Here is a 13,241-nt window from a genome sequence, read left to right as displayed (position 1 = left end):
TTCAGTTATTATTACGCACGCCTTTAACCCGTTAGGACTGGAGGCTGATTCAGTTTTATACAAGATGTTGCTGTTGATTTTTTATTCCAGTGACCCCCCCCCCCCCCCCCCAATAGAAGCAAAGATTTGAATTGAAAATGTTTGCTTTAAAAATATCTGATATTTTTGAATTGGCAAAGTATAATAATATATAATATATGGCTAAAGTGGTTAAAATGATTAGGGACCCTCTGATACACTCCTCGGACCCCACTTTGAGAACCAATGTGCTATAAGGCTAAAGTCTAAAATGACACAGATGCCACAGTCACACTCGATTTTTCAAAAATAGCAGACCTACAAGCTCGTAGCGCGCCACTCGGTGGCGCGCTATGAGCTTGTAGATCTGCTATTTTTCAATAGCTAAAGCATAACATGACGCTAACACCAAAAGGGGTTCCCGCCCAAAATGGGTTAAATGCTCTAAACTGTAAAGAGATGCCTTTGGTTAATCTTGACAAAGTCAAATTAATTTGTAATTAATAGAGAAAGGTTACCCGGTGTTCCGGCGACTAATTTATAAACAGATTAAGGATCTGTAAAATGAAACTGCCAGTAACTGAACATTTTTATGAGACTTGTCTTATTAACCAGTTGAAACCTATAGTGTCCCTATAGAGGGTATGTGCGTGACATCATTATCATACCCAGAAGTTATGCGGGAGTGGCAAAAAAACGACTTTCTGGCCTTGACGGCCCATACATCCAAACAGAAGTCATATCTGATTGAATTAAACAACTCACCTTGGCCCTTGGTTTGCCCCTCACTGTATGCATGCGCATAAAGTGATGTATGCCAGGGGTTCCCAAACTTTTTTGGACCAGGTACCCCTTTTGGGGTAGATATTTTTCCAGGTACCCCCTCATCCTCGCAACACGGATAACAAATAAATGTATACGTCTAAATGTAGACGTTTAAATGTAGACGTCTAAATGTATACAGACGTCTAAATGTATACAGACGTCTAAATGTAGACGTCTAAATGTAGACGTCAATGTAGACGTCAATGTAGACGTCTAAATGTGTACGTCTTCTCTTATGGGGGTCCCTGGCATATCTTTTCAAATGGGGGTCCACGGGCTAAGTAGTGTCAATTTGGGGGTCCTTGACATGAAAAAGTTTGGGAACCACTGCTTTAAACACTTTAGCACTTTATGAACATGAACAAAATAGATGGGTCCCCCCTGGAACTCCCTCAGGTACCCCTGGGGGTCCCCGGACCCCACTTTGGGAACCACTGATGTATGCTATTTGGGCAAAGTCATCGGGCAAACAATAGCTGATCTACAAGCTCAAGCTGCTGTACTACTGCAGATTTTTGGTGAAGAGATTTGGTGTATACAGTGAAGAAAGGAGGGGACCTAGGGGATAGACCCCTGCTTGGACAACACCGGACAATATAGGGTTTAAGTGGTTCTTCGTAGTAATTTGTTTGGAGTATGTTACCTTCATTTGACGTGATTATTTAAGTATGCAGTGCAGTGCAAGTCAGAGTATTTAGAAGCCTTTTGGGGATTCAGCAATCCATGTGAATTGTGAATTAAGAAGCATTACCTCGAACCAGGTCAGAGGCTCAGAGCAAATGAGAGAAAACAAATTGCTAAACATGAATTGTATCCGAGCACGACATCTGTTTTAAACAGGGGTTCCCCTTGGAGGGGCGCCAAATTATTTTGGGGGGTCCCCAAAGTATATATATTTATATTAAAAAAAAGACTGAAATGGAAACTGGAAAATGGAAATTAAGAGTTTACATAGTACGTGCCTACTACGTGGTGCATGCATAAACTTTCCTTAATGATTATATCTGCTTTCAGTATTCATTTATGATGTATTTTCTCTATTATTAAGGTTATTTTTGCAGTCAGTTTGTTTGGTGGAGGGGAGGGGGGAGGGGCGGTGGCGGGGGTCGCGAGACATGGCCAAAGCATTTCCGGGGGTCCCCAGCTAAAAACGTTGAGAACCCCTGGTTTAAAATATTGTACAGATGGCCAAGAATCAATTGCTATTCTTCAGCTAATCTTCCAGTGCTTTATTAATAGCGGCGGTGCATGAACACATATCCCACAAGGCACAATGTGGGACAACCGTTTCAGTTAATCGTCATTACCCATTCTACTGTCATAAGGAAACGTCTGCAAACACAGGCTGTTTCGCTCTACTCAGGAGAATCAAGAATGTAGGTCATGGCGCGTTTAAACCAGTCATCAAACTTTCATGAACGTTTAAATACAATGAATGAAAGATAAACTGCAAATATCATCCAAAAGTAAACTGGGGTATTTTTGGATGCACATTCCACAACTTTGCGATACCCATGAAGTTAATGGATGAAAAAGGTGGATAATAAATAAATAAATCTGAATATCATCATAAGAATTTGCCTTTCATAATAATCCACCCAGTAGTCTATGTTCGTACAGTATGTTCTGTTCTACGTTTGTGTAAAGCAGATCTTGGCGGTGGTGGTTGTGACGATCAGATTAACGCCTGGCACGCTTTCTTCTTTGAACCGTTTCTGCTATATATATTATTGCTAACATCTGCATTACAGATTCGAAAAGGTTATATGCAAATGTAAGCAAATTGCGGGATCACAAAGTGTGATTTAAATCTGTGCTTGTATTTTCGCAGCGCTCTGCAAGATGATAGCCCCCCCCCCCATAGGGTGGGTGTGTGTGTGTGTGTGTGTGTGTGTGTGTGTGTGTGTGTGTGTGTGTGTGTGTGTACACTAACTGGGTGTCTTTTTAATGGTGTGCTCAGTACTTTTTAAAGTATTTAACTTAATGGAAGACAATGGGGCTGTGATCACGTAGCATTCTTCAGTAATACTAGAGGTGTAATACATTGTTAATATACAGCAATACGATACGATGCATGGACCATATTGGTTCATTCATGGCGATACGATACAAGTCAATGATTTAAAATCGATACAGGAACTATTTAGTAAAGAAATAGAATCCTTGTGAAACGTGTCCACATTGGAGCCATGTTGTTTATGTGAATCCCAAGATCCACATAATTAGATTATTCTTGCGTGTACATTTTCAACACACCTCTAACTGTGAGACATATTTTAGTCTGTATAGGCCTACAGATCATGTTTTACCCTCAACTTCATTGATTCAGTGTTCAGGGCCCATAATAGGATTTGATATGAATTCTGTTGTGCAGTAAGTAAATAAAATGTGTCAAGTATTGATTTGTTGAAGACCTGAAATTAGATTTCAGGTGTAAGAGGGATGAGTGAGGCAGTGACTCACAGCACCGTACAGACCGCTCCGATGAAAACTAAAACCACGTCTCTCACTTGTAAAGACTGTTCAAAACATCTTCCATTGTAAAGTTAACCCATTTTGACCTGAGATCAGATTCTAAAAATGTCTTCTACATCCTGACAGTTTTCTGAACAAGCTATGTTTCTATGTCAGTCGTTCTTCGATTTAAAAAAAATAGCAGACCTACAAGCTAGTAGCTAGTAGTGCGCCACTCGGTGGCGCGCTACGAGCTTGTAGATCTGCTATTTTTTCAATAGCTGAAGCATAACATAATGCTAACACCAAAAGGGATTCCCGCCCCAAAATGGTTTAACACAGCGCTAGCACGGCTGCCCCATTCAATTCAATTATATATTTTATGTTGACTGCATGCTTCTACTGTACACTAGGTGATGTTTGCAGAAGATGCATTAATAAGGGATGTTTGTTTAAGCGCGCTTGAGGCTTCAGGTCATTTTGCACGGGATTGCTTCGCCATTTCGTCAACGTAGAAACTTTGTACTGTACATCGAAATCCATTACGGTACTTTAAATGGAAATGGAGACAAATAAAAGAGCCTCCACTGCAGATATGATTTAGTCACTAGCTCTTTGCGTTGGTTAAATATTTATAAAAAACACTTTAACTTGGCATCCCTATATTGGGCATAGGTTCAAAAAGTCAAGATTCAAGAATAGCGACAAACTCGCAACTTCACAACCTTTGCCGTAGCCTTTGATTGAGTTACATTCTTTTTTCCTTCTTTAGTAATTGTCTGTTATTTTTACTTCTTTAGTTGTATGCATCCTACTGTATAATGTCACTGTATAATTGTGTTTCCTTGATTCATAATTTCCTCTTCCACGTTTGACATGAATGGGAAAGTGAGCTACAGCAACACACAGTCGCGCACGCACACTTAACTACATTATGTGATTTTGTTTAAGGAAATGATTCATGTTGCATGTTTTATGTTGTGTTTATAAGGCTATGCAATGAAATGGAGCGTATGTGTTCAAAAGATCAGGCTATTTTCAAATATATTTCTAAACAGCATTTACCAACCACATCACCGAGTATGATGTGTTTAGCATAATTAGTAGTGGTTGCACCACCATGAAAGAGGTGATATTTTATCAATTTCAACTCAACTGAATGGTGGTTTGGTTTCATAAATACGGCAAAAGAGAAAGTGATTTAACATAAGAGTTCATTTTCCAATTAATTTGTTTATTTAGATCATCTTGATTGATATATTGATTTATTGATTGATTGATTGAACAATTCTATTGTTATTCAGTCACTCACTATAGCTACCACATTGTTATTTGTTCACTCACTATATCTACCACATGTCACACATAGTTAATTAGACACAATTTAAACACAATTTAATCACAACTTCCTACAGTATGAGAGCATGAAATAATGCACACTAAACAAAAGGCGCCAGGGTGACCTCGCTGACCTAATTGCTGATGGGGAGATATTTATCTTCCTCCAGGCTGCAGCTGGAAACCACAGCTATAAAATGCCACGCAACGAGGCACAAGGCACACTTAACCTTATCACAAAATGCTCAAAACGTCTGAAGCTAAAATAAATAATGCCTAAGTTTTAAGACTTGCCTGGTTGCTGTTTATACTAGGATTAATGAAAGGCGAGGAAGCTACTTCAGTCTGGTGGCGTCTGTGAATTAGGGTGTTTGTGGCCCTGGTGGAAATATCATCAAACACAATTTGACTTTAACAAACTTATTATGTGGACAGTTACAGAAATAGCCCAAGTCCCATTCCACAGCGGCTTGGTCCTATAGGTACAATGATTGAATGCACCGTGTAGCCGTTTGTGCCTTCCAGGAATTACAGAGCCATTTCCCCCCCCAAAAAAAAACAGAAAGTCTAACGGTAGCCCTGAAAACGTCTTAATCCCCAAGACCACATCATGGTAATTAGGCCACTGACCCCAAAAGCCATCTGGTTTTAATAGGCATACCAACACCTGTTCGTCATCAGGAATTCAATTCATAGGCGAACAGCTGTAGCAATAGCCGTGTAGCACATGTTTTACCTTCATTTACCTAGCATAGACTCATGCACAGTAGGGGTGTAACAGTTAATCAAACTAATCAATGTATTTGATTATGAAAAAGAATCAATTAAGAGTAAAATAAATAAATGTTAAATCCGCCTCCAGTGTAGCAGACCTTTTAGCAGATCTACAAGCTCACAATCACTATTTTAGCTTACCACTTTTTTTTACACCAAAGCATTAATTAGGGTTTAATTTGAGTAATCATTTTGGTCAGATTGTTGTTCTCTCTTTTTTGCACTGTGCCGACCACAAATGCAGGTGTTTGTTGGTGACGTCTGATCAATACTGTGCCCATTCTGTTCAGTAATTGGTTACTTTATACCTACACTTCAGATGTACTTGAACATGTCCATTCAGCTGTCCTAGGAGGAATGCTCATTCCATTCTTGAACCATAAGCACTTTTTTCCAGTGATGGAGAGAAACCGTGTTATGGCCCGATTCACTTATCTTGTACCACTACTAGCAAATTAATGTTACCAATGAAGAAAACTCCATGAACAGTTGAAGGGATTGACTTCTGTTCTTTTTTTTTCTCTTCTGACAAATGAGTCCATGGTAAATAATACATTACATTCAGCCTAAGAGTACCTAATCTTTTCCCCAGCAAAGGCGTTTCGACACATTACATTAGCCGAGCGCAACCACAGCCTTGTGCTATTTTCTATTGAGAGAGACTTCAGAGCAGCAGTTGTTCCTTTTCGTTCTTAACCCATTCTGAACGGGAACCCATTTTGGTGTTAGCACTATGTTATGCTTTAGCAATTGAAAAATAGCAGATCTACAAGCTCATAGCGCGCCACCGAGTGGCGCGCTATGAGCTTGTAGATCTGCAATTTTTGAAAAATCGAAGAACGACTGACATTTTTAGAATCTGATCTCAGGTCAGAATGGGTTAATCAGACCAGTGTGTGTCCCAGTGGAAACCTCGTATGAATCTGATCTCAGGTCAGAATGGGTTAAGGGCCGATAAGAATGGCTGTTTACAGCAGGGAGACGGCTGCTTCTTCATTTCCCACATTTATTTTGCATTGCAGCCTCTAAGGGACACTAATAATGGCTTGAATGCTCAACATGAGTCGAGTCTGAGTTTATTTATTTTTGTCTTCTCCCTGGCCTTTTGCTATTTTTCTTTTCAGCAGATTAGGATTCCTTACATCCTTCTCACTGTTTATATTGGTGGCAGGGACCATATTTAGTGCAGCAGTGCACGGTTAGCACTAAACTTTGCCGTATAAAGATTACACCTGCATAAGTTTGCATCGCAAATCTATTGCACCTGGGGGGAAATAAATTGTATCTACAGTATAGTAATAACTGAAGTAGAAATATGTTACAGTTGTGCAAATTGTATCTACAGTATAGTAATAACTGAAGAAGAAATATGTGTACATGTACTGTACCTTCTCTCCTGCAGTCCTCACTTTTCCTGCCTGTCCAGCATCTCCCTGTACAGAACAAAACAGTACTTCAATATTGTTTTTGTACAAAGAAAACATGAATTATATCTAAAGGATCACTTGTTCTTCCTCGAGGATCAAGTAAAGAACATGAACAGACACATCCTGAACATCCAGTTCACCTGTCTGTAAGTCCTGATGGCGCTATATACAGTTTTTATTACCATAAGATGTAATAACCTACATGTGATCATCTAACCCGATCATTCCATCCAGGAGAATCCTGTTAATGGCACACTTGACACATACAGTACACTACTGCACTGTTATGGCATGTTGAATGTACAGTATATAGTCCGTGTGTGTGCAGTTGTGTGGCGAGCTTAGCATACAGTCCATTGTTTGCCTTCCAGTGGCCCTAGAGCGCTGCGTGTGAGGTCCACGCGGTGTCCTTGTACCATCTGCAGACCGTGTGTTATATAGCACTTTGTAGAGCTATCAATGTGTCACTGGACCAGTTGCCAAAATACATGCAGTAGCCTGCAAGTAACATGAACAATTAAAAGTCATCACCTAATTCAAATGACCAGGGCATTAGCGTCAGGGAGAAAGGCTTGTGTTCGGATGTTATTACAGCATTTGTTTATTATAAATGTATTTATTTTATTTGCCGCTTTCTTTCGTTATAGCGATTTTAGCCATTTATTGACAGCGGGGCGAGGGGCATTCCAACAAGTGGCTAAATATGTATTTTTTTTTTACAACATTTTACGGCGATTTCTTTATTGTTATTTACTATAGTCCTAACTAGACTGCAGGAAATTACATCTTTTGCCACGAAAGATCACGGGATCTACTGAATGTGAAGGGGCATACTAGGGGGATGCCATACTGTGTGCTCGTAGGCTCAATATTTCACTTTGTCATCTCCGAAAAACAAAGAAGGGCCCCGGCACACTGTCAGAAAACCTGCCAAAAATGTTGCTCTTTATTCAACGTTTCGGTCTATTCGACCTGCATCAGGACAGACAAAAAGCTAAAAAGTTTGTCATCTCCCCCTTCACATTCAGTAGATCCTGTGATATTAAAATTGTGCAGCAAAAAAACAACCTTTGGATTGTAACAAGCTGACAACATACTGTACGTAATTGATACCTACATTTAATTGTCAACCCTATACTGCAGTGGTTGTTCAAAGTGGGGTCCGTGGACCCCCAAGGGTCCTTGAGGGGGTTTCCAGCTAAATGAGTTAATATAGAAAAATCTGTTTAAACCCCTGGTACGAAATATTTTCAGACGGGGTCTGTGACCAAATACATCAATTTAATCAATTTGGGGGTCATAGATTAAGTTTGAGAATCACTTCTATATGACCTCTCAATCAGAATTAGTTCATGAGAATTGTGCGATACTGTGTTATTTTATTGTGAAATAATAACTGTATACCGTAAGTGAAAGATTGCTAATAGGCCAATATTTTCATTCAAGCGGCTGCTTGGAATATTCCAAAGCAATGTTTTGGTTTACAAAAATCAAGTATTATTGGGAAGGAACAGAAAATAATGTTTTATGGACCATGACAATAATATTATTTATCATTTCTATCCATCCCTTTTCTCTTTCAAAATTAATTTAGATAAATTAAAGAGTCAATTTATTTTTCCAATTATAACTGTGAGCTTTAACCAACCCAACAGCCTTGGGATGTGGACTGAGAGATCCAGAGAAATATGGTTTTAATCTTTTCAGTCAACATTTTAATCCAGCATATTATAGGCAAATAGATCTTCCCCACAAGTGCCTAGTTTGCAAACTTCCCCAACGTTTTGGAATGCACAAAATCACGTCTGCGTGAGACATTTCCCCGAGACCCATTCCCCATAGATTATGCATATACGGCCTTTGGTTGGCTTCCAAGGAGAGTAATTATTGGCATAAATGTGCTTTAAAACTGGCAGTTTAGTGCCTGCGCGGGGATCCGTGCGGTGTATATCCAAGCTACAATGGTTCAATTAGAGTGCACACACAATAAATTCCCTCCATTTGGGTGTTTATCCCATTCTGGGCGGGAACCCCTTTTGGTGTTAGCATTATGTTATGCTTTAGCTATTGAAAAATATCAGATCTACAAGCTCATAGCGCGCCACCGAGTGGCGCGCTACGAGCTTGTAGGTCTGCTATTTTTTTTTAAATCGAAGAACGACTGACATAGAAACATAGCTTTTTCAGAAAACTGTCAGGATGTAGAAGACATTTTTAGAATCTGATCTCAGGTCAGAATGGGTTATTGGATAGGGATCGTACCTCTCCGGCCAGACACGTCGGACATCCATCAGTGGACTGCGACGATGACAACACGGACAGCATCCGCGGTAGATGGCCGACGGCCCCTGGGGTGGGAGGGGAGTGGGTGCCATCGGCCGGGGGAGGAGGGGGGGGACTGGGAGACCCATCTAACGGCGTCTTGGGCTCGCCCTGTGGATCAATACAGAGAGACTTCATCACTCAAAGACACTTCACGCTTTGTGCTAAATGGCAAAAGATGAAGCCAGTTACTGTACATTCCAGTTATGTCCTGGGGGTGTGTTGTACATCACTGGCTCCTGGACAGTGGCTCGGGACACATGGACAAGATGTTACGGGTCCCTTTAATGACTTGTTTCGTACGTTTCGGGTTTGAATTATTAGCATTTCAAAACACGTTCAAAACACAAAGCAACATTTTTCATGAATTAAAAGCAAATGCAATGTTTGTTTTTTCAGTATACATGTCATGAAGAAAGAAAAATCTAAGAAATAACACAAAATTGTTGCTTTTGAAGCAGGATCCAATGGGAGAGTGAACGTGAACACAGTTTATGAACCAATCCCTTAGCTCCATGGCCATTGGCCACTGAACTAAATACTGGACCCAATCATCACAAGGCACACCATATTTAAAAGATATTCATACTAAAATGGCTTTTTTTAGCGAGACAAATCAGGAGAAAATCCGGAAGAGTCTCTCTGTCCATCTGCATTATTACAGACGACACATTGGGGTCTCTGGCCCCATATTTAAAGCTGCTATAACCAATAATATGTAAAAAAAAAAAATCATAAGCAAATCGTTGAGCAATTTCTCTTTTGGGTCATGGGCTAAAACGTTTGGGAACCTCTGCTGTACATCAAACGTACATTGTCAACGACAATTCCCGGAGACCACCAGGGGTCGGAAAGGTGGCACGTACAAGCTCTGAGAGTGAACAAATGGAACCAAAAATGGACCCGTATAACTGCTGAGGATTTTACAGTGTAGATCGGTGTCACAGAGGTAAAAAAATACAATCGTCAAATGGGCTAATATGCATATCAAACGGGGGGTCCTTGTAATTAAAAAGGTTGACAATCAATGATATGTACTGTATATACATTGAGCACTAGTGTATGCAGCAGTCATGATAGGTCAGACCAGTGGCAGACCAAAATAAAATACCCTCGTGGTGCTGTCGACTCAAGGTTATGATGATACCCTTGGAGTAATTCAACACCGACATGACGCTATGCTTATGGGGGCATAATGCACAACCATTAGAGGTCAAAGGTGACGTCCCCTTTTGAAGTGACTGTAACCTTAGCCCGTATTGATTTGTGGGATGGGAGCAGGATTATTTTCCCGGTCTGTGTTTGTGTCTTTAGAACTGCATACAAGATAATACTGTCAACATCATACAAATCATGTAAACTCGGCCTACACTCTAGTTGTACACTATCTCTCCAGGCATATTTTCTTAAGAGGTTCAAATAATAATAATAATCATTTAGTCCCCTTTCGTTGTTTTGTGGTATTTTTATTTACTACTGTGCAAATGTACACTTAATCCATCCTAATCATTAGGAACAGTGAGGTGTTTAGGGGAACTTAAGACTTGACCAGGGGTGAGCCAGCGAAATGGTGCATTTATTTTATTTTCAAAATCTTATTATTTTCGTTTTATAACAGTATGGGTGTCAAGTCACAGATTCATAGAAAGATTCAAAATAAAATATCAGATTTTAGTATCAGTGACTGAGGTAAACAAGCGTACTATATGAATCACAGAGATCGTGGGGCAGACATAATGACAAGACTATGTTATTGTGCAAAACATGCTCCCTTCAAGACAAAAGAAAAACATTTATTTTCTCCCCTTCAAGTCCCTATTTAGTAAAGCCAATTCCCAATTCCCCAGCCTCTCTACAAGTACTCCATCTCTGCTAACCCCCACAATCATTCATTGGGAGGGTGAAGAAAGCCTCAGGTCTCCTCCGATACCCGGGCTGTCAAGCCAAATGGTGCATTTCTATAGCGCTTTGGCTTTGCATAGATTTCACACACACACACAGTCATACACCGATGGCGGAGGAAACCATGCGAGGCAGCAACCTGCACATCGGGAGCAATTAGGGGTTCAGCGTCTTGCTGCAAGGACACTTCAACACTAAATCTGGCATGGGGGAGCCAGCAACCTCACGATTCCCAACCGGCACGCTACGGGCCACTCTACCGCTGAGCCACTTACCTGACTGCCCAGCTAGCACCCCCAATAAGCGTTCTCTTTGATTAAAAGGCTGTAGGCACCAACATCTAACAATACATGTTTAAATGATAGTGTCGCATAGGTTTGTACCTTAGACTCCAGGAGTTCAACGCAGTTTTCCATTTCAGCCATATACGGGTCACAGTAGATCAGAATCTGTGTGAGTTCAATCTGCAAAGAAGAACCATTGTTAAAGCAGCGTAGAGCATCTGTATCAAACAGTAATTCCCTCATCACATCACGCTCAGCTACAAGCTTATACTGCATAGACCTACTGCACATGTAAACAGAGCTGCTACCTTTAAACACATCAGTGGCTGCAAAATATTGCTGCTATTTGTTTAAAAAAAATGATCATGCCCTGTATAACATGTATATAATGACGTGACATAATGATGTGACATTGTTTACACAATGCTGTACCCCCTCTATAACTAACTCTATATACGTTCCCCATTTTCAACTTTTTTTATTACATTTTGACACTTGCTTTGGCAATGTAAACGTATGTTTTCTCATGCCAATAAAGCTCCTTTGAATTGAATTGAATTGAATTGAATTGAATAAATCCCTGCTGTTCATTGTTTCTGAGTTCATTTGAGGTCACTGGTAACAACTGGAGATTCAGCATGAAACAGAACAAGTATTTCAGCAATGGAAAGCATCTTCAGTGGGTCACACGTCACACCTCAAGACTTTACCATGACATGATTGTGCTCCGGTCCAATTTAAGCTGTCTGAATGCTTTCGTTTTAAAACCAAACATGCTGTCTTCACAAAGTAAAGCCTTATTTATGCTTCGGCAGCCAAAGTCGTGGGGTGCCTTGCTCAACAAAAATAAAAAATAAACACATTTTAAACTGAAAAGAGCATTGAAACTTTCTTGTTATAAGCCTTGCTCAGCAGGAGGCTAGCCATCTCTAGGAGGGTTTGTTTTTGTGCATGCGTGTGTGCGTCTGTCTGTCTGTCCGTCTGTATTTGTGTCTGGAGCAATTCTCGTAAAGTGCTGGACCAATTATCATCAGATTTCTTGTGCAAACCGCCAGTAGAATGTATACCTACCTCCACTCATTTTCTTGTCACATTTTGAAATGTTAAAACTTTATAATGGCAGTCAATAGAGCACCGAAGTCTGACATCACTTTCAGTAGAGGGCGTCAGTCCCCAGGTTCATGTATTTGTTTAGTTGCATTGAAATCGCCATAGGAGGATTTTTAGATTGCTTCATATAAGAACTGTGTTTGAAAAATAAACATGTCACCCCGGCCGCTTCACTCATATGGATATGAAGAATCAACTGACTGAGAGAAAACGCTAATGTTACTGCTGCTGAATTAGTTAGATTTTCGCTAGAAGCAGACTGTATCATATATGAGTGACTGACTGTTGCAAACGATACAGAGACACCTCCCTGACAATAACGCCGAGACAGCTTGTTTATTTTTGGACCACAACGCTTATAGTAGACGATATTAAGATCACCCCATGTTATTCTCCATAGAGAAATTACTTCCGCGAACCAGGGGAATCGTCGGGATGAGCGAGTTACGTCAGGACTTCAGTGCTCTATGAGACTTGGCTCAGGCTGAAACCCAAACAGTGATACTAGTGATGTCCCGATTACCTTTTTTTGCTCCCGATCCGATTCCGGTCATTTGAAAAGGACGTGATCGCCCCCCGATTCCCGATCACGTGATCGGATAGGGTCAACCCTAATGTTGTGTTCTTTCTATGTCTCATATCTTCTGGTCATGTCATGTGTCCAACACTATAAGTATTCCCTGTGTGTAATAAACTGTGTCTGTGAACCTGTCGCATCATCATACTGTCTGATAATGTGTCATCTTGTTCTCCCGGGCCCGCCGCTTTGCAACAGAGGATTTCTTCA

At 40.4% G+C, this 13,241-nt stretch overlaps 1 protein-coding gene across 1 annotated transcript in view; it reads right to left on the bottom strand.

Annotated features, from left to right (window-relative positions):
* LOC308328714 (uncharacterized protein) overlaps positions 1-13,241 on the bottom strand; it is a 222,889-nt gene that overhangs the window by 180,704 nt on the left and 28,944 nt on the right. Inside the window, exons 8-10 of the mRNA XM_080782807.1 lie at positions 11,444-11,524; positions 9,099-9,269; positions 6,798-6,842 (exon numbers count right to left, since the gene is read on the bottom strand). Of these exons, the coding sequence (XP_080638933.1) occupies positions 6,798-6,842; positions 9,099-9,269; positions 11,444-11,524 (297 nt within the window). The remainder of the gene's footprint in view (positions 1-6,797; positions 6,843-9,098; positions 9,270-11,443; positions 11,525-13,241) is intronic.

This window comes from Protomyctophum bolini (assembly GCF_963924005.1).
Source record: "Protomyctophum bolini genome assembly, chromosome: 14".
NCBI lineage: Eukaryota > Metazoa > Chordata > Actinopteri > Myctophiformes > Myctophidae > Protomyctophum > Protomyctophum bolini.
The sequence above is the reverse complement of the archived record's forward strand: the minus strand, read 5'-3'. Positions and strand labels throughout refer to the sequence as shown.